General features: G+C 38.9%; 2 protein-coding genes across 4 annotated transcripts in view; one reads left to right on the top strand and one right to left on the bottom strand.

Moving 5' to 3' along the window:
- The first annotated feature begins 1,931 nt into the window (after nt 1-1,931).
- On the top strand, nt 1,932-7,340 carry LOC103256776 (acyl-coenzyme A amino acid N-acyltransferase 2-like). The gene is given in 3 exon segments (XM_008054539.1): nt 1,932-2,391; nt 2,617-2,819; nt 6,747-7,340. Coding segments are annotated over 3 exon segments (1,257 nt in total).
- A 9,319-nt stretch (nt 7,341-16,659) lies between these two features.
- Nucleotides 16,660-21,276, bottom strand: part of PLPPR1 (phospholipid phosphatase related 1) — a 331,759-nt gene continuing 327,142 nt past the window's right edge. For all 3 annotated transcript variants that reach the window (XM_008054538.2, XM_021710637.1, XM_021710636.1), the window contains one exon: nt 16,660-17,805. In XM_008054538.2, coding sequence (XP_008052729.1) covers nt 17,773-17,805 — 33 coding nt within the window. In that variant the 3' untranslated portion in view covers nt 16,660-17,772. The remainder of the gene's footprint in view (nt 17,806-21,276) is intronic.

The following is a 21,276-nucleotide window of genomic DNA, read 5'->3' as shown; positions in this document are numbered from 1 at the left end:
TGGGTTTTTCTCTGCTGGTGGATCCTCAGATTTGACCAAAAGGAAGCCCTAGACTATTGTGGGGCATCCTGTAGGAATTTCTCACTTAGCAAAAAATGTTTAGAAAAAGTATAACTCATGTGCTTTTTCAAAGTTTGAACAATATGAGCAATTATGACTAGTGAATTATAGTCTGTTAGACCAGTTAAAAAACAAACAAACATGCAACTAAGTCGGAAAACCTGGCACCTCTTCTCTCTTGATTATGATATCCTTGCAGAAGTCACTTAATCATTCTGACCTTGTAAAATACAAGCTGAACTCCTTGAGGAATTCACTTGGGAGGCTAAGACTCAATATAGAATTCATCCAATGAGCCTCTTCTGGTCTCTCAAGTCTGAGAGGGCTTTCCAATGACCTCAAGCAGGATGTGATGAACAGCCTCTTTTGGGTTACTCTGGACCTATCTGACTATATTTGTTTCCAGGATTCAGCTACAGTGTAGCCCAAAGATACAAGCTGGAGAGTAGTTACAGTAAGCAATTCAAATTAATTAGCAATAAAAATAAAATCTGCATTGGGTCAATGCATTGAATAGAAGTTTTGAGAAGGAGAGTAATAGCAAGAAGAGATGGACTCAATGCTGTCTTCTTAGTGAACAGCAGATACAGAGACTTACAGGAAGGAATCAGATCAGAAAACATCTATAGAATGCTGAGATGTTGCACGGGACACAAGATGCTCTTTATAATATTATATGTCTCATCTCCTAACATGAATAAAAGACCCATGAAGTTTGAATTTATGCCACCCTCTTCTGTCAAGAACGTTCCCAATGTTAATAAAAAATATTTGTAATCATGACCTAACGTTCTTTTTGGAAGTGTCTTGCTTTTTCACTTTTCCTTTTCCCCAAGGAATGGATCACTTTTTCTGTGAGAATAATTAGAACAATGGAACTGACAAGGCAACGCTTTTTCCATTGGCTCTCAAGTTTTTGCCAAACTTACAGCCCACAAAATGCTCTTCTCTTCATGTTCTCGATTTTCTATAAGTGTCTGTAATTCTAGTTCTATTTTCCCAAATCCTATTTTATTTTAATTTTACTTTATGTCTGTTTTACTCTTTATTAGTAAACAGGTTTAAATCCTTTGTGGAGTGAGGTATAGAGGAAGAGAGGGAGGAATGAAGGGAGAGAGGAAGACTTCAGATTTTTCTTATAATTGAGCAAGGTAAAAATGGCTGATCAAATGTGTATTTCAGTCTCTACTAAAAACAACATGAACATTTATAACTCTATTTGAAAGGCATAAAAGCAGAAACAAGAGTATGAATTTTATTTTCCTTAAAAAGAACAAATCATGGAAACTGCAAAGAACTGGAGGTCTAACAATAGTAAGGTAGGAATTAGAGTCTAAAAAGAAACAACCACCATGAAAAAATTGCTTGTTTATGTAACTCTATCCCCATACTTGACAGGTGTGGGGACTGGAAAGTAGTGTTGTTTTAGAACCCTTTGTTATGTTATTGGGATCCTAACAAACACCCTGTGAAATAGGTCACACGAGTATTATTGCAACTGAAGAATTAAAACTCGATTTGCTCAAAACCACAAAACCAAGATTTACTAGTGATATAATAGCTATGACAGGAGGCTGTGGTGTCAGATATAGATTGAATTCCCATTTAAACTATCAACTATTTATGAGACTTGAAGCATGCCACTTAACCCATCTCCTCATATGTAAAGTGAGAATAGTGTGTACTTTCTGCCTGTCTCACTCTCCCTCCTCCAAAAGTTCTGCATATTTTGCACTGAGTCCCCTGAAGTTTAATCTGGTTAGACTTAACATGAACTTTGCCTTGGCCTTTTCTTAGACCATGCCCCCAACTCAAAGCCTTCTCTCTCACTGCAGGACAGGAAGCGCCACTTGGTCCCTTGCTGGTTGCCCATGCTCCAGCTGTCAGCCATCCCGGCAAGTGCCCTTGCAGATGATCCAGTGCACATCTGAGTGACAGGCTTGCCCCCATCCCAGATGGTAACCCTGAAGGCCTCACTGAAGGATGAGAAGGGGAACCTGTTCCAGTCCAAAGCCTTCTACAAGGCTAATGAGGCTGGTGAAGTGGACCTGGAGCGGGCTCCTGCTTTAGGAGGTGACTATGTGGGGGTCCATCCGATGGGCCTCTTCTGGTCTCTGAAGCCTGAGAGGGCTTTCCGGAGGCTACTCAAGCAGGACGTGATGAATAGTCCCTTTGGGGTCACTCTAGATCTATATGACTACTTTTGTTTCCAAGATTCTGCAGTTCAGCCCAGGGCAAGCCAGATCGTGCAGTGCTGGTTCTCAGGCCCTGGGGTGCAGAGGAAGCAGATCCGAGAAGGTCCAGTGCGAGGAGCCCTTTTTCTCCCTCCAGGTGAAACTACTCTTTGGTGCTATAGAAAACACTGTTGATGGAAATACAAAAGATGGCATCAAATTATTGGAGAACCAGTATTTCCCACGATGTTTTCAAGCGAATGTGCTATTGTGCATGTGTGCAGATGGAATTAATTTTACTTGGTTTGTACTTTCACTGCTATCTACTTGACCCTCTTTTCACGCTTTCTGATCCCATTCTCTTCTCTCTTTTTGCTCTCAGGGGAAGGCCCTTTCCCAGGAGTCATTGATTTCTTTGGGGGCATCGAGGGTCTAGTAGAATTTCGGGCCAGTCTTTTGGCTGCTCGTGGCTTTGCAGTGCTGGCATTGGCATATTTTGCCTATGAAGACCTGCCTGACAAACTGCTGGAAGTGGACTTGGGATATTTTGAGGAAGCTGCCAACTTGCTACTAGCTCATCCCAAGGCAGTTAAAATACTTTTCATTTTACCTTGCAACATGACATGAAAAAAAAAAGACACATCAGTGTCTGCTCTGGCTGTTTTTACCAATCTGTACAGACTTGGGCATAGCACAGCTGACAGTTAAATGAGAATGGTAATACCTACCTTGTAAGACTGAGTTGATTTGTGATCAGTTAAGTGCTTTCTGACACATAGAAGACAAGACAATAAATAGTGGACATATTATGATTATTTTCAGTGGAAAAAAGCCAAGACACCATTCATTTGAAGTGCTTGTAACTTATTTATCAGTCACTGATCTCAAATCATTAATTCTCTGGCTTGACAAGTATTCAAACATCAATGATTATCTCTGCAGTGGATAATGCTAAAGTAAGTCACACTGCAGAGTCCTGAGGCTTAGAACAAGGCAGAAGTTCAGTACTAGACCTGGGCACAAGATCACAGAGCAGGATTACCAGCAAAACTCATTTGACTACATCATCTGATTAGCAAAATTAGCTCTTCAGTTTCAGAGCTGGGGGCAGAACTAAGCCTAAAGTAGGTATCCAATGCCAGGAGCCAGGCTAGAGAAGGAATCTGAAAAGGAAGTGTCATTTTAGTAATTCATTTGTTAAGAATTCTAAAGAGCATTGGAAGTGTGGTCAATGGACCACCCTCAGCATCACCTGGAAGATTTAGAAATGTAGAACCTCATTTCCCATCCCAGAATCTATATCTTCATATTTACAAGATTCCCAGGTGATTCTTATGCACATTAATGTTTGAGAAGAACTGGAATAGTGCATCTTATAACTCAGCTTTTAGAAAATAATTAAATATCAGTTTAATAAGAATTTAATTCTCTCAAGGAAGCTCTAAAGTACTGATACGTATATTTGTGTTAATGATTAAAAAGAGAAACAAGAATAGACAACCCATGATCAAGTGTCAGGGTTGATTTTTATTAAGTTAACCCATTTGAACATATTGTTTTGCAGGTAAAAAATGTTCAAATATCAGCTATTCCTTATGGATCAACCTAACAATGTTAAAACAATAATACCAGCAAACATTTGTTGAATGACTATTTGTTAGACTCTATGCTAAATACTTTATATATGCTGACTTATTTAACACTCACAATGTCTTATGAAGTAAGAACTATCAATATCATTCTCACTTTTTTTTAGATGAGAAAGTATATTCAAAGTAATGTGCCTAAACTAAGTAGCCAATAAGTGATGGAACCAATCTGACAATGTCTTTGCTCCAAGCTAAGTTATCTTGATTCCCCAACATGCATTATTCTCTCCCACCCAAACCTGGAGAGTCTTGACCCTTCTCAGGAAGAGACTGGATATGTTTCCTATGGGCCATGATAAGCATCATCATCTTCAGTGTTGATGAAACATATATGTGATTTTATTTTATTTTATTTTTTTATTTTTTGAGTTGGAGTCTCACTCTGTTGCCCAGACTGGAGTACAGTGGCCGTTCCCGGCCACCGCACCCTCGACCTGCTAGGCTCCGGCGATCCTTCTGCCTCAGCCTTCCAAGTAGCCAGAATTACAGGCATGTGCTACCACGCCCGGCTGATTTTTTGATTTGTTGTAGAGATGAGGTCTCGCTGCCCAGGTGGGTCTCGAACCCGCGGGCTCAGGCAATCCACTCACCTCAGCCTCCCAAAGGCACGGGATTACAGGCTGAGCCACCGAGCCCGGCTCATATATGTGATTTTAAAAAGCATATTTGGATCTTTTTAAAGGATTGCCTGAAAAGAATTGAATTCTCGCTAAAATGTCCTCAAGTTATTTTTTTAAATTTCAAGTGTAACTTTTTATGACATTGTCTAAGGAAGAAAGTCATTGCAAAAATTTGATTTGGATTTGGATTCAGCAGATGAGCTTCAGTTTCCACCTCTGCCCCTGACTGTCTTAAGTCTTCAGTAAACCTTTTGAACTTCCTAAATTTCAGTTTGAGGAGAGGAAGGACTGACTGAGATAATGTGTAGAAAGTATTTAGCATAGGACCTAGCATATAGTAAGCTCTCAATAAATCCACCTTGTCATTTTTGCCCATCTGGTTTCTTCCCTCTCTCTTTCCCCAAGTCTTCAACCAATCCCACAGTGTTTTAGGTTCTATGCCTACCTTTCACAATACATCACACCCTCTTCATCCTCCCTGAGACTGTTTTAGCATATTAATCAATTTTCTATTTCCAGTTACAGCCATCCTCCCTCACTCCCTCACATGAATGGTTCCCAAACATAGATGCTCATTGGGTTACTTCGGAAGACATTTCACAGTATTAGATTCTTGGGCTCACTGAGAACTGTTGGAACAGATACTTGAAAGATTGGATCTCAAAAAGCTCTAATAAAAAAAAAATTAGGTGATTTCCATGACAGCAAGGTGCTGGGGCCATTATCATGAGCAAAATAAACTAGGTCTCTTGGGACTTGATTTTTTTTGTCCAGAGTGCTCTTCCTTTCCTCCTTCAGACTTCCATCTCTTCTGTTTCCTCAGTTTATCAGAGAATTAATGGTTCACTTCTGTGGCCTATTACCTTCCCCTATTGGACCAGGTACTATAATTCAACTATTTATTGAATCCAACCTTTCATCTTTATTCTCCCAGTGCTTTCTGGATTAATCCTTGAATTTATGGATAAAATATATGTAGCTATTGTTAGGGTATGGACAGGGTGAGGGTGGATGGATGGAGAGAGAGAGAGAGGCGCAGGGAGGTGCAGCACCACCGGAGCCAGCAAGCCAGAGGTGCGCGCTGGCAACCCAGAGATCCAAGTAAATGCAAAGAATTGCAACACACAAAGAGGTGAGAGAAGAAAAGATTTATTTAAGAAAAGTTCACCCCCCACAGACAGGGAGCGGGCCCGCACTCTAGGTGAGTGTGGCGGCGTAGCCCCCCAAAACCCTGGTTTAAATCCTTTTCCTTGGAGATGTTGCAATCAGGTAGACGTGACTGCCGTGACTTCCTTATCGACCACTTGTGGATGTCTTGGAGAACCTGTGACACAGAGACCCACTAATGTCCACCACATTGCCGTAGCCCCTAGAGAAGGGTGTAACAAGGATTCTAATTCTCCTGCATCTTCCAGAACAACATTCCTTAGAGCTAATGGAGGGTGCACTTCCCCTTATCTCCTAAGCATTCCCAGTGGGTAGCTTCGGGAGATCCTTGGCTTCCCTGTAAATAGTGTCCAATTTACTGGAAGATCGAATCCCACCTACTCCCCCTCTGAGCCGTTATAACTTTTGTGATTACAAGTTTCATGACTTTTACAATCCTTGCCCAATATATCATGGCTTAGGCCTTGTAAATTCCCTTTACTCTAGGCAAGCTTGATTGACGCTATGAGATACCTCTAATACCTGACACCAGGAAGTCTTTTTCTGAAAAGACTAAGTCGGTAAAGTTAATTTTACCTAAAGTGTGCATTTCTCCAAAAGCATAGCTTCTACTTTCTCATCATTGTGTCAGGGTTTAAGAACAAGATGAAAAATGACTTCCCACTCTCAGTCTGTCCTTTCAGCTATAAAATATTAATTAAATGTATATTACACTTACCTATATTTGAGAGAACCTGAGAGACATCTTTCTCTGGCTAGAGACAAGAATTTTCAGGATGCTTACCTGCCTCTGTTCTCATAATGCCTAATGTTGCTGGTGCATTAGACTCATTTTGTGTTTGTAGAACTCTATCTCTGATGAAGATTTTTTATTTCTGTTTTTTCACTTGATCCTCATAACAACCTTGCAAGGCAGGTAAATATTATCACCTACATAAGACAATAAAGCTTAGAGAGGGTGAGTAGGTAATGCTCTCAGTCCTAGAAGCGAGTGCTGGAACTCCACCTTCTTTTACTCTCCATTTAACTTGTTGGCAAATGAGGCAGCTCCTGTTTTCCTTTGTTCTGTGTTTCAGATCCAAAGGTCAGGAATCGGAGTCCTCTCCGTTTGCAAAGGTGCAGAGATCGGGCTGGCCATGGCCTGCTACCTGAAGCGGGTGGTAGCCACGATCTGCATTAACGGACCCAAAGCCATTTCTGGAGTTCCACTCAGGTACAAAGACCTGGTTGTGACACCCATCGGCCCAGTTCAGGAGCGCATGCAGATCCACATTTCTGGAGCTGTGCGCCTCCTCTCCTGCAGGGGAGACTTCCCGGGTGAGCAGAATAGACAGAGTGTGCTTCCTGTTGAGAAGGCCCAGGGCTGGATCCTTTTCATCGTGGGAGAAAATGACGAATGCCTGGATTGCAAAGCACATGCTGAGCAGGACGAGGACCAGCTGCGGAACCACGGCAGAAGCAGCGGCGGGATGCTGGTGTACCCCGGGGCGGGCCACCTCATCGAGCCGCCCTTTGCTCCCTTGAGCTTCGCATCTTGGAACCCCGGCATTTCCCGGCCCTTGCTCTGGGGAGGGGACCCTGCTGCTCACGCGGCAGCTCAGGAGCATGCCTGGGAAGAGATCCAGAAATTCTTCAGGCAACACCTCATTCAGACCAGAAGCAAACTCTGAGCACGGGCTGAGGGATGATGGGGCGGGGAGAAGAGGCTGGAGGGGGTAACTAGAATAAGGCGAGAATGAGGTGGGCAGAGGGATTCTCCTGTTTTCACTAGATTGGTAGTTACCTTGAATTAATTGGAACGAAGTCAGACCAGGACACATCACCTGAAGTATTTCTGACAAATTTGTATATGTTTCAGGTTTAAAAAAAATTGAATCCTGGTTCATATACACTGAGATACATTACTATTTCAAAATTGGGAAGCCCTTGCAAATTGAATAATCTTTTATTTTCCACTTAGGAATACCATGAATCCAGACATTGACAATGTAGATGAACTCCCTAGAATGTCCAAGTTATTTACAGAAACATATTTTCTGTTTAAACTATTTTGAATTGGTTTTCTGATACCACCATTAAGTATAATACTTGCTATTTAGATTTCCACTGGATACAATTTTTTTAAAATAGTGATGCTTCTCCTTATTCCTAAAATATAATTTTATCATTTTAATAAGATTTAATTTGATCAAATGCCTTTGTGGCATTTATTAAAATGAGTTAATATTTTTAAAGCTGTTAGTACAGTGTTTAGAATATAGCAATTACTATATGAGTTAGTCATGAATTTCATAATGCTTTCCTCCTTCAATCTGTGTGGTAAATTACATTCATTGATAGACTAATTTTTCACCCTTATCTAATATTAATGGATGAATTTCTCATATTCACTAATTTGTGTTTGAAAACTTCTTTTGGAGCCAATCTGGTCATCTGTATTTTCTCAGAAGTTCACCCATGTTTTCTGGAACACATATTTCCTCTTATAATTTTTCATATAACCCGTGTTGTTTATAGACATGTTTTCTCTTTTTCCTCTCAGACTGATTTGCAAAATATTTGTCTATTTTATTTATCTTTTCCAGGGACAGTTTTTGGTTTATTTGTTGGTCAAATCTATTTTTATTCATTCATTAATTTCCTATTTTTCAATATATATTAATTTCTGTTGCCACTTTTGTATTTTTCTGGCTTCATAATATGCTGTGCTTCATTTTGTCAATTGCTAAATAGTTTCTTATTTACTGTTTGTTCCTCTTAAACCTAAGAGTAATTTTACCAAAGTATAAAGTATCTTGTAATTGCATTATAATGGAGGAGAGGTGAAGAATGTCTTCTGTCACAAGCCTGAGATTTTGAGAAGCAGACGTAGGCTACTGGCTCAGATGGCTGCCTCCTCGAGTAGCTTGGAATGCCACAGGTACCCTTGTTACAGCATTCATAGATGTCAGCAGTGCCTCCCACTGGGAACCAGCTATTGGAAAACTTGTTGAAGGAACAGGTCTGTCTCCTGGTCAGCCAGAGCGAACATACATCATGTTTCTGGAGTCATTAGCAAAGTGGATCGCATCTACTGTGAGCTGGAGCGGGTCTGGGAGTTTTGAATGCAAAAGAGGCATCAGAGAAGCCATTGACAAAACAACTGTGGAAGTCCACAGTGGTGTGATAAGAGGCAATGGAGGAATCAGATTAGTACTAACTGAACTGCTTAAATTTAGTATCTTTATAAAGGGTTAATTTGACCTAATTTACTTCAAGATGGGATGTAATGTGGAGTGTCCAGCACTGTTTAGAACTACTCCTAACAACATTATTGAACTTGAGCATAATTAAGCCTTTAATAATAATTTTTTTTTTTTTTGAGTTGGAGTCTCACTCTGTCACACAGACTGGAGTGCAGTGGCATGGTCCCGGCCACCGCAGCCTCTACCTGCTGGGGTCCGGCGATCCTTCCGCCTCAGCCTTCCAAGTAGCTGGAACTACAGGCGCGCACTACCACACCTGGCTAATTTTTTAATTTATTGTATAGATGCGGTCTCGCCAAGTTGCCCGGGTGGGTCTCGAACCCACGGGCTCAGGCAATTCACTCACCTTGGTCTCCCAAAGCACTGGGATTACAGGCTGAGCCACTGAGCCTGGCAAGCCTTTACTAATTATTAATAGTTAATGCTATACCTAGAGAACAAGGTAAATGGTACTGTAGATTAACAAGCAAACAGTCCAGAATATGGGTCGTTCTATGGGACAACTTGTTTCTTGAACAAATTAATTGTATATAAAAAAAGAAAGATTAGAGGGAGCTGGGGCAATTAACTTCAGAACTGAGACTTGAGATGTCAACAAAATGCTGTGTGCCCTTGTTTGAACAAAGTAACTGTAAAAAGACATTTTGAAGACAAATAGAGAAAGTTGAATATGAACTGGATATTAAATAATGCTCAGGAATTGTTGCCTTAGGTGAGAAAATGCTACTGTAGTTACAAAAAAAGTCACTATTTAGAGATGTATGTTGAAATATTTAGCAGTGAAGAATCATGATATCTGGTATTTTTCTTAAAATATCATGGGAATATGGCAAAATGTGGACAATTTTTAAGTTTAGATGATGGGTATAGTAAAATTTGCTATAATCTATTTTTATGTGTGCCTGTAATTTTTCATAATAAAAGATTTAAAAATAGATATAATCAATATATTTACCTTTCTACTGCAAAAGACAAGAACATTAGCATACTCTGCATCTTTTTCTCTTTGGCATTCCCCATTTATTTCCGATTATTAATTTTTCACAATCAATAATTATTTAATCATAACTATGCTTTACCAGTTTTTGCTTCTTGCTCTTTCTACAGTTTCCTCCCCATTTAAAAAAATAATTCTTGTCTTTATCTTCCATTTTGCCATTTTTCCAAAGGACAAGCTTACATAATTATTTTAAAAGATTTATATTCATTTGAATCTTAACACACATGAATGTCTATTATTTTTCTGATTTATTAATTATATTTTTTATAGATTTAGAATTTGATATTAACAAGTATTGCCCTCAGCACTTTGGTCTTTGTGTGTGTGTCCATTTTTGCCTATAAGTCTGATTCTCGCTATTTTGTGAGATCTTTCTCACGCTTTCTCTCTTTGTTTCTCTCTCTCTCTCTGGAAGTTTTTAAATAATTTTCTCTTTGTTCTGAAATTTCATCAAGATATGACTAAGGGTAGGTTTGTTATTACTCTTTTAACTTATTTTATTTGACACTGTAAAGGACATTTTAAACTACAAACTTATATTTATGCTATGGTGTGAAAGTGTCCTTTCCTAAATTCAGGTGTTGAAACTTAAAGGCTAAAGTGATAGTTATTAACAGGTGGGGCCTTAAGAGCTGAATGAGATTAGGGCCTTTATAAAAAGAGGCGGCATACAGCTTTTGACTCTCTTGCCCTTCCATTGCTTCTGCCACATGAGGACGTGGTATTCCTCCCTTTAAGGATACAGCAACAGGGTGCCATCTTGGAAGCAAAGAGAGACACCTTCACCATTTGACCAAACCTACTAGCACCTTAATCTTGGACTCCCAGCCTCCAGTACTGTGAGAAATAATTTTCTGTTTTTTACAAATCACTCACTCTTGGGTATTCTGTTATAGCAGCACAATTAACTAAGACAATCTACCTTCAACTTTAGGGCATTTGCTTCTATTAATTATCTGACCACTTCACTCTGTCCATTTTTTTCTGTGTTTTCTTCTGGAACTCCTATTAAGAGGACTTTGGAGCTTCTGGATATATTCTCCATGAATGCTAAATTTTTCTCATACTTTTCTTTGTACTTTCCCCTCCTGCCTTCTTGGAGAATCACACTGCATTATTCAACCCACTAATTTGCTCTTTAGCTATGTCCAGTCTGCTGTTTAGCTAATTTCTTAGATTTTATTTTTTATTTTTACTGTAACTTTTTATTTTATAAGTTTTTTTTTTTAAACTTTGGGACTCCTTTTAATTTCAACAGCTTTAGGGGGACACAGTTTTTGGTTACATGACTGCACTATATAGTGAATGCTGAAGTCTGGGCTTTGGGTATCATCACTCCCACCTGGGTACTTTATACCAGATAGGTGATTTCTCATCCTTCCACCCCTTCCCACCTACCTTCTGAGTATCTCTTGGGTTTTATTTTGGTGATCATTACTTTAAATTTCCATGATCTCTAGTTGGACCTGTTTCTTAAAACCTCTTCTCATTTTATACATAGGTCATCCTTTTTTATTCCTCCTTTCACCTGTGGCTTTCATGAACACACCAGTTGTGTGCAGGTTATTGCCACTGTATTTGAAAAACCAAACACAATAAGGTCTTCTTATAAGGATTAGGAAATCCACTTATCTCAGCACCACCCAGACCTTACTTTTCAAGGATCTGATTTCAGCCAAATGAAACGTATCCTTTTTCACATTCTTCTATGCAGCGTTTTACTGGGATCTTGGCTCCCAGCTCCACTGTTTAGTCTTGGCTTGATTTTACCAAATGTACAGAAATCAATTTTTAAGGTTGTCATGCTTATCTTTAATCCACCAAATGGTGAATTAACTCAAAACTAATGACTAATTTAGTAAATTAGCCCTAGATGTGAACCTCATCGGGCCGAAGGCCTTGAGCCAGAGAAAGTTTCGGCAGACAACAGGCAGCTGTGGTGGAGTTGCACCTGCCGCCTTCACCCTGAAACCCCTTGGCTGCTGGATAGAAGAGATGCCAAAATGAGAAAACACTTGACTGCATGATTCCTACGAAGGCAGGAAGACACAAGTGGCTATAAAGAGAGAGAGTGAGAAAGGTATATAAATATTTTGAATAGAATTATGTGTAATGAGTCCGTGTAACTTTAGTGTGCCTAGATTTACCCAGTTTTAAAATGCTAGTAAGCATCACTTGAAATTGGAAAATTATTTTTCCTTATGGGACAATTCAGTGCAGATGTGACTTTATGTAAGATAATTAAACATCAACCCCAATGAAGTGTTCCAAAGAACTTGAGATAAATTGATAGCAATAAACTTCTGTCCTATTAAGATTAATAGGGAAATGTAAGCACAGCATTCCTTTAATAGAATGTCTTTGAGGAAAGGTGCTTCACCTTCACCCTCCTCCTTTCTTTGCATGGGTTTTCTTCACTTCATAAGAAGACCACAGAATGTAACCTTTTGTAGATGTGAAAACACAGAATTCCAAAATGGCAAGCGAGGCTGAGGACAGAGGCACCAGTCTTGAGTGGTGCAAAAGTTGATTTTTTTTTTCCCCCCTGGCAAAGTCATTTCTAGTGTTAGTCGTGTGTGTGGCATTACCTGGGTTCCCGTGAGAAGCAGAACTGTTAGGGGCCAATGGCCTGGAGAGTAGATCCAAACTCAAGTTTCTTTTCTTTCCAGTTTTTCATCCATCACCAGACTCCTATGAGTCAGGGGAGTCAGATATGGAAAAAATGTTTTCTAAGAAGAGAGTATTATTGAAAGCCACCATCCCACCTCATCCAATTTGGCCTCAAATCCTGTTGAATACACCTCCTAAAGACTTTTCTTTTCTTTCTAACCCATGTTCTTTTTATCACTGCTGCCACTACCCTACTTCAATCATAATCATGTCTTACCTAACACAGTAGTCTCTTAATGGTCACTCACTTCTGCTCTTGGTTCCCTTCAACCCATTCTACACACAGATGAAGCCCAGAAGGAATCTTTAAAAATACAAATCTAACAATGCCATACTCCTGCTTACTGAAAACTTCCTGTCCACTGAGGGCTTCCTGCAACTTTAGGGTAAATTCCAAAGTTCATTACAAGGCCTCCATGAGCTCCAGTATATTCTCCAGCATCATCAGATGCCTCTTTTCCTTTTACTCATGAGCCTGCCTCCAGTTTTTTTACATGTGTAAGGCTTTTTCCTTACCCCAGGGGCTTCCATATGTGCTCCTCCTGCTTTCTGTCTAGTTACCTCCTTATTCTAAATAACCCAACATATGTAATTTCTTTAGAGAAGCCTATTCTGATAACTGTCTTCCTCATTTAAGTCAGACATCCCTTCAAGTAACTAATTATATGTTAAATGTTTTATTGTGGTTTGGTTTCTTCCACTTGACTTTAAGTTCCATGAGAGTAAGAAATTGGTCTATTTTTTTCATCTCCAGTTCTCAGTATGATTCTTAGTACATAGTACATGCTCAGTAAATACTTACTAAATGAATGTATCAATTGATCTGCAAACATTCTGACTCAAGGAGGATATTAGCAAGAGGCGTGTTCACTACAAAATCCCCATAGTAGTACAGGGATGATAGTAAAATTCTAGTACACATCTTGAATTCAATCAGGCAGGAATAGTGTCATGGTCTTAAGGTAACCTACTCCTTAAAACAAATGGGGCAATTTGGTATTTGATGTGTCTGCCTCCAAGATAGTCAACACCCTTAAGTGGTTCCAGTAGTTGCATATAATAGGGAGTCTAGCCAGTTTTTTGTTTAGTTTTGTTTTTGCTTTTTTTTTTTTTTTTTTTTGAGTTGGAGTCGCACTCTGCGCCCAGACTGGAGTGCAGTGGTCGCTCCTGGCCACCACAGCCTTGACCTGCTGGGCTCCGGTGATCCTTCCGCCTTAGCCTTCCAAGTAGCTGGACTTACAGGCATGCACTACCATGCCGGGCTGATTTTTTGATTTATTGTAGAAATGAGGTCTCGCCAAGTTGCCCAGGCGGGTCTCAAACCCGTGGGCTCAGGCAACCCACTCACCTTAGCCTCCCAAAGCATGGGATTACAGGCTGAGCCACCGAACCCGGCTTTTTGAAACAAAAATGCCACTCATGGTTTTTCTTTTTAAATAATCCCAGTGATACTTACTCCCTCTCCTTTAAGTATAGAAGTATGGCTGTTTGCATCCTCTGGTTCGGTAGAGCTACATGTAGCCTTTCTGTCTATCATAGCCTAAAAGGGAGATTTTTTGAACCGAGCAAAAGAGGCACCCGTTCACAACTGCTGAGTGCAGTTTTCTCCTGTTATTATTCCTGTATCTAAATATATCATCTTTCAGCTACCTATAGACCTCATTAAAACCCTCCATTTCCAAAGTCATGACCTTTCTTCAGTCAAATTAGGAATAACTCCAATATCTATTTATCAGAGAAAATTTAAGTTTCTCTCTGTCAGGCCATGTTCTGGGACAGAATCAAATAAGTGAAAAATGTCATAGATATCTACAGGGGCTAATGGGCTTAAGAGTTTGCTTATGTCATCACACCTGATTAGCCTTTCTTTTGTTTCTTCCCACTTCATCTCCCAGTGAGTCGGACTTTCTCAGGCTCCTCTGGGCTTTCCTCAAAAACAGTAAGAAAAGTTCACTGCAGAATTCATTTTCTGAGGCCACAGTGACCATTTATCCTATTTGGACAGAGGGTTTTGTCCTTGGTAGAAGGCCCAAGTAGAAAAGTCTCTAGCCTGAAGAAATGAATCTCAAATGGCAGACTTGAAAAATTAGTGTGGAGTCTGTGAGGTGTCTTGGGGTTGAATAGGAAGCAATACCAAGGTTGCCATGACACAAGGAAAAGGAATCAGACTGGCTCAGGGATTCCAGGATTGAGTGTGCCCCTTAGTTCCAAGTGCACCAGGGTGGTTGCCTGCATAGCTCAGTCATGCATCAAGTCCAAGGTCAGGAAAATGGAGTCTGTGGTCAGAGCTCCTGGAACATTGCCAATAGATACCTCCAAAATCAAAACTAGAAAGAAGAGTAGAAGGGTAACATGACTCACCTTGTTAACCTGACTTATGTTCTTGGAAATGCTATCTGGTAGCCAGACATTTAAACAACCTCTCATTGTGACAAGAAATGGGTAATGTAAAAGTGATTTAGCCTGCCTGCATTTTTTCAACCTATCTGGTAATGAATAATGAAATAAAGCTGATCCCTCATTGCTACTTAAAAAATTCTAAAAATGTTTAGAAAAAAAGTCATTCGGAAATTGGGAGACATTATATGTAGGTGGTGAATTGGAGAGCTCAGAGCTTGCAAATTATTCCTTCTCGTGATTTCCTTTTCTTCCAGCAGCATCTCCTGAACCATCTAAGTGGGCATACTACACTGAAAACCCTCAGAAAGATGTGAACTTGGTTCAAAGGTATCTTGATGTAGTGAAAATGATAGAGACCCGCTAATGTCTGTTCATATTGACACAGCCCCTAGAGAAGGGCATGGCAGAGGCTCAAGTGCTCCTGTACATTCCTGAACAGTATTCCTGAGAGCTAATAAAAGGTGCACTTCCCCTTATCTCCTATGTGCTACTGGTAAGTAGCTTCAGGGGAGCCTTGACTTCCCAGTAGTTTACGCCAATCAACTGAAAGTTGCCAATCTCCTTTTGCTTCCTTTTTCTTAGTGGTTATAAGTTTGAATAATATAGTATCAATGTAATCTTAAGCCTTGTGATTTATATCACTTTTGTCTTAATGTAATCGTAAGTTTTGTGATTTGTATAACTTTTGTGTAATGCATGATGTCTTAGGCCCTTTACTCTATGGCAGGCTTGACTACTGCTTCTGTCAGGCCCTACTAATAAAAGCTATGAGACACCTCTGATACCTGGCACCAGGAAGCCTGGACCGAAAAATGTCACTATTGATAAATGCGGCTGAAACTCAAGTTCTATACAGTGTTCTGCTGGTGATGTGGCTAATGCATAGGGACTAACAACTCTGGACTTATTAAAGTGAACTGTAAAAGCCTGGGGGGGTGAGCAGAACCATTTTAGAAAGACCTCAAGTATGGCTCTGCTCCCTGGATTCAAACTCAGAAATAAACTTCTTTCTACCAGTTCCCTGCCCCTTTGATTTACTGGTATTAAGGAGCACAGCCGAATGTTACCAGGAACATAGCAAAACGAGTGACATTTGGAGTCAAGCGGACCTGGATTCTAATATTAGTGCCAATATGTGTAGTGCTACTTTGGGATTGTAACAGCTTCCCTGAATCATTGCTTTGAGAACAACCAGACCATGTTTGTTAAAGTACATGGTTTAGCATCTGAGATGAATAGAGCCTTAAATACTCTGGTACTTTAATCAGATATCACCTTGATGATGTGTGTGAGAGTATTTCACGTGTGTAGGTAAGCTTAAACCAGGATGAGATAGGGATTAAGAAAAGTTTCAGCCGAGGTGATTTTCGTTCCTATAAATAACTGTCTGACTTTATACTGACAACTCAGAAGCATCTATGGGTAAGCTAAAGACAGGTAGCATGCTAGGCCTCCAGCATGTGCTTCTGAGTAATAATTAAAAGAATTATTTACCTAAACACTCACACTCTCACTCTTACACACAAAATGACCTCTCAGTTATGCCTCTATTAATATTTATCTCAGCAGACAAGGAATGGAACAGTCTAAACATTTGTTGAGTTCACCTCATCACGACTCTTCAAATACCTTTGCCCAGTGGGTAAAGCTTAACACAAAAGACATGAGCCAGAATATGTTTTGTGATAACTTTTTCTTCTCTTTAGAAAAAAAATATGTACAAAAAAAGCTAAGAAGAGCCAACATGGAAGTGTCAAGAAAACATTCTGACAAAAGACAAAGGAGCTCCTTCTCTGAAAGGAGTTACACATTAGTTATCACCATGCTAGAAAAATGAGATGCAGTTAAAAGTCTAGAACAATTAAAAGCCACAAAGTGAAGTTGTTGCTCTGTTGTAGATGCTCTGATTCCCTTTCTGTAAAATAATACTGCGCAAACTGTAAAATAATACTGCGCAAACTGTAAAATATTCATTTTCATATAAAGTTCATACAATATGATATATAAAACTGTTGAGTTGACAAGGGAGGCTGGTGTTGGCTGTTTTTTGGGAAGAAAGTTACAGTGTCACCTGCCTGCCCAAGGGCATGATTCCAGGAAGGTCTTGAGTTCCCAGGTGGGCGAGGCCATTATCTAAGAAAGAATCATATAACCCCAATACCCCCCACATCAGTATTCTCTGACTAACTAGTAACAACTAGTTAGTGTAACTAGTTGATTTCATTCATGTATTTCTTTAACTTTGAGTGTAACAACCTGTTAAGAGATTAGAATGCAAAGTTCTTTTTGAAGATGATTTTTTTTCCACAATTGACTTTTGAGAATTACCATTAACCAACATTGTCCTTCCTGCAACTCAAAAGTTTAACTTTCATTAAAATTCAAAAATTCTGGAGGAGGCAGCAACTGTGGTAATAAAAGTTTAAAGTGAATTGTGATAGGTATTATCTGTGTTTATAAAACCAAGAAAGGAAGACTTGTGTTCAAATATCACAAAACAACTTCAGCCATTAAATAAATGTGGTTCTTCAATGCATACTTGAACAAGAAGAAGATGTTGTTGGTTTTAAAATTCTGGCATAAATATATTAAAGCTGACCAAAAAAAAAAAAAAAAAAAATCAGGGCAAGCTACATCACTTCCTCATACAAAAAATGTACAAAACATTAGCCTCTAACTAGATAAGCATAATATTGGTTGTCACAGTTTGACATTGGGTAATTGTGTGTTTTGAAGTATCGAATTGGAAGGTAATTTTAAAAAACAGTGTGTGATACATCAGTCGTCTCAGGTAACTTCGGTCATGGAGGCAGAGTGATTCTGTGGAGTAAACACAAGCAGATAAAATCTTAGATTTGGATTGATTAACTCATGCACACACTCATTTGTCCCTGAAAATTCCCTTGTTATTTGCTCAAGTTTGCACAGGCTGTTCCCTCTCCCTAATATGCTCTTACATGGCCCTTCAAATTCCATTACCTCTTTCATGAAATCTTGATTTTTTTCAAGCAAAATAAAACCATTTATCTAAACTTGTTCTTTTCATAATTATTAACTATTTTCAAATATAAGCATTTAAGGATCTCAAAATAACAGCATCCTACACATTTTTTTTTTTTTTTAATTGAAGTCTCACTCTGTTGCCCAGGCTGGAATGGTAGCCACACTCACGGCCACCACAGCCTTCACCTGCTGGGTTCAGGTGACCCTTCCGCTTCTGCCTTCCAAGTAGCTGGAACTACAGGCGTGCACCACCATACTCAGCTAATTTATTTATTTATTTATTATAGAGACGAGGTCTCATCATGTTGCCCAGACTGGTCTCAAACCCCTGGGCTCAGGTAATCCTCTCGCCTCCCCCTCCCAAAGTGTTGGGATTACAGGCACGAGCCACCGCGCCCAGTTATCCTATGCATTTCTTAATATAGTGTTTTTAATATTGAACACTTCCAATTTTTAAAAACTTTCCATGTGATTTATCCTTTGAGTCATTCACTATATATAGATGAATTTAATATTTCAAAATGTATGGGACTTTTTGGGTAAGTTTTTAGTTACTTTTTTTCCCTAGAGAATGTGGTCTACATCATACAAACCCAATAAAATTTCTTGAGACTTGCTTGAAAGAAACTGTCTTGCACATGATCTATTTTCATAATGTTTCTTGTGTTTTGAGGAGGGTTATATATAATGCACATCAGATTAATTTTACTGTCATGTATTTCTCTCTGTATATTGAGAGAAATGTGTTAAAATCTATGAGCATGCATCCATTTTCCTTGTAATTATAACATTTCTTTCTTTTTTTGGTCATTGGCTTACTTTTAATTCATTTCAACCTCTAAATCTTTACAAGGATAGTCACCAGATGAGGGTGTTGGGCGATATTTCCCAACACTTCTCATGTAAACTTAAATTTGGGGTTCTTCTTTGCAGTAAAACAGGCTCTTCACTGCTTACAGGTTATTCCTTAGTTGCAAAAATTCTCTCTCCATGTTCTTCAACTGTATTCCTTTACTCAATCTTGGCTGCCACAATCAGACAGAAAGTACAAGGGCACTTTTTTGTGTGTGCATATGTAGTGGAAACCTCCTGGCCTATCAAATAGACACACTCAACTTATATATATATATAAACTCCCACCTCTTACAGGCCCAAGGCTTTTATTTGAACTTAAACTCAATGTTTTGGGTTCATGAAATGAGCAAATACTTAAAGAAATTGTGGTTTTAATCTAATTGATTATTATTGGTTTCCTGATTTGTTTTTAGGACACTGGGGATTTACAGTATATTCTTGAGAGATCAGCTATACATTTTAGAAACTGAGTATTTTGTATTTTTCTAGTTACTTTTGTCTGCAATTCTTGTAAAAATTGAGGCTTGGTGTATTTGTTGCCATAAGACAAAATATAGTTTTTCTTTTTATGCTTTTACTTGTATGATACACTTACTATTGGTAATTTTTTTTGGTCAATACTTTGGTCATTTATATAGGATTCCATCTAAGAGTAAGTGGTAAAGTAGTTCAATATCCTAGGATAACTAGCTGGGTGTCTTTGGGCAGATTTCTTTAACTTTCCCTCCAGATCTTTTTTTTTTTTCTATTTATAATATGAAGTCTATAATATCACTAGTTCATCAGAGTTCTCTGGGACGACTTCTTTAAATTTTTTTGTATACCATACTTGCTGAATCAGAATCTCCTGGGGTGGAAGTCCAGGCATCTGTGGTCTCAGTACAGATATAATTCTTTTTTTGTGTTTTAAAATATTCTTTTCCCCCAAGTGGAAGTCATAGGAAGACTCAATACCACATCCAGAGTGGGTTAACAAGTTGCTTCATTTCTAATTTAATTTTTGTTATAGAAACTGTGTTGACAACACATTTGTACAACCCTAAGTTTGATTCCTCAGGTGAATCATAGACACTGGAGTGTAGAACATGAATAGTTGGTCTTTTTAGGCTCACGACAATTGTATAGGATCATGATGAAAGAATGCTTTGAAAACTTGACTTTTTTTTTTTAATAATTATATACTTTTTTGGTTTCTCTTTAGTACTTGGGAAAGATATTAGAAAATGTACCCCATCACAATCAACTATTTCTAAGGGGAATAACAGGCAGTTATTCACATTTGAGTTAATGTTTTAGAGAAGAAGGAAGAGCACAGTAGCTCTGGGGGCTCCATGTGGCAAAGGGAGAGGAAGGGAATGAGGGTGACTGGCATCTTCCCCATCCAGTTTTCTTCTTCAGGTATTTTGAATGATGGGATGGATTTCATGTGTATGAATGTGTGCTTTGAAGAGAGATTCTAGTCTCTCAGATCCCAAAAAATCCTCTTCCTGGGCAGATGGTTCTATTCCAGAAATTATAAAGAAGCAGTTTCTACTAAAAACCATTGTCATTGGAGATGCACAGGAAAAAAAAAAATATTTATTTTGGAAGAACAGTATATAGGTTGGGTCAAACATACTACCCTCTGTAGTTTGTTTCCATATTCAATACTGGAAGTTGTGGCTTTCAAAAACGAATTTTCCTTGAATGAAACCACAGGCTGTATGGTATGGTAGAATAAGCAGGGTCTTCAGAATTAGATGGGTCTGTGTTTAATTTTGACTGGATGACCTACGGCATTTTACTTAAACTTGATGCCTTCCTTTCCTCACCTACAAAATAGGATAATAATACCAACTGCAGTACTGTGAATAGTAAATGACATGGCTTTCAATAAACGTTAGTTTTCTTTTCTTGACTGAAAAGTAAAGGGTATACTTCTTACCCATGTAGAAACATTTGATAACAAAAGCAGATGCTTGGCTACTTGAATCTTTCATAATTGGTATGAATAGCATAATTTAAGAGGCAATACTAGCCTGTGGAAGTCCTGCTTGTTGTTTCTCATAAATCTCTACTTTCCATGGGTGTTCAAATAGTGACTATGGTCTAGTTTGAGGTTCTTGGTTTTGGCTGAAGAATCTAGTTCAGGTTTTGGTTATATTTTTTGCATTAATAAAACATTTATTTCGCACATAGTGAATGCCAGGAAATATGGAAAATAAGAGAGAGTTTATGGGGTCCTAATCCTCAAAGATCCCCAAGCCCTTGGGGGAGATAGGTATGAGGGAACACTTGGCTTTACTTGTGAAAGGCAATCACATGAGATGGACGTCCTTTGGTCCAAGCATGGTATTCAGGAAAGACCTCAAATTGTATCCAGATGAGGTGATATCCATAGCTACATCAGTATCGACAGATTTGAGAGAAGTTCAACTACTGCCTATATACAGT

Source organism: Carlito syrichta, unplaced genomic scaffold, assembly GCF_000164805.1.
Source record: "Carlito syrichta isolate Samal-C Ts95f unplaced genomic scaffold, Tarsius_syrichta-2.0.1 Scaffold296304, whole genome shotgun sequence".
In the NCBI taxonomy this organism is placed as follows: Eukaryota; Metazoa; Chordata; class Mammalia; order Primates; family Tarsiidae; genus Carlito; species Carlito syrichta.
The sequence above is the reverse complement of the archived record's forward strand: the minus strand, read 5'-3'. Positions and strand labels throughout refer to the sequence as shown.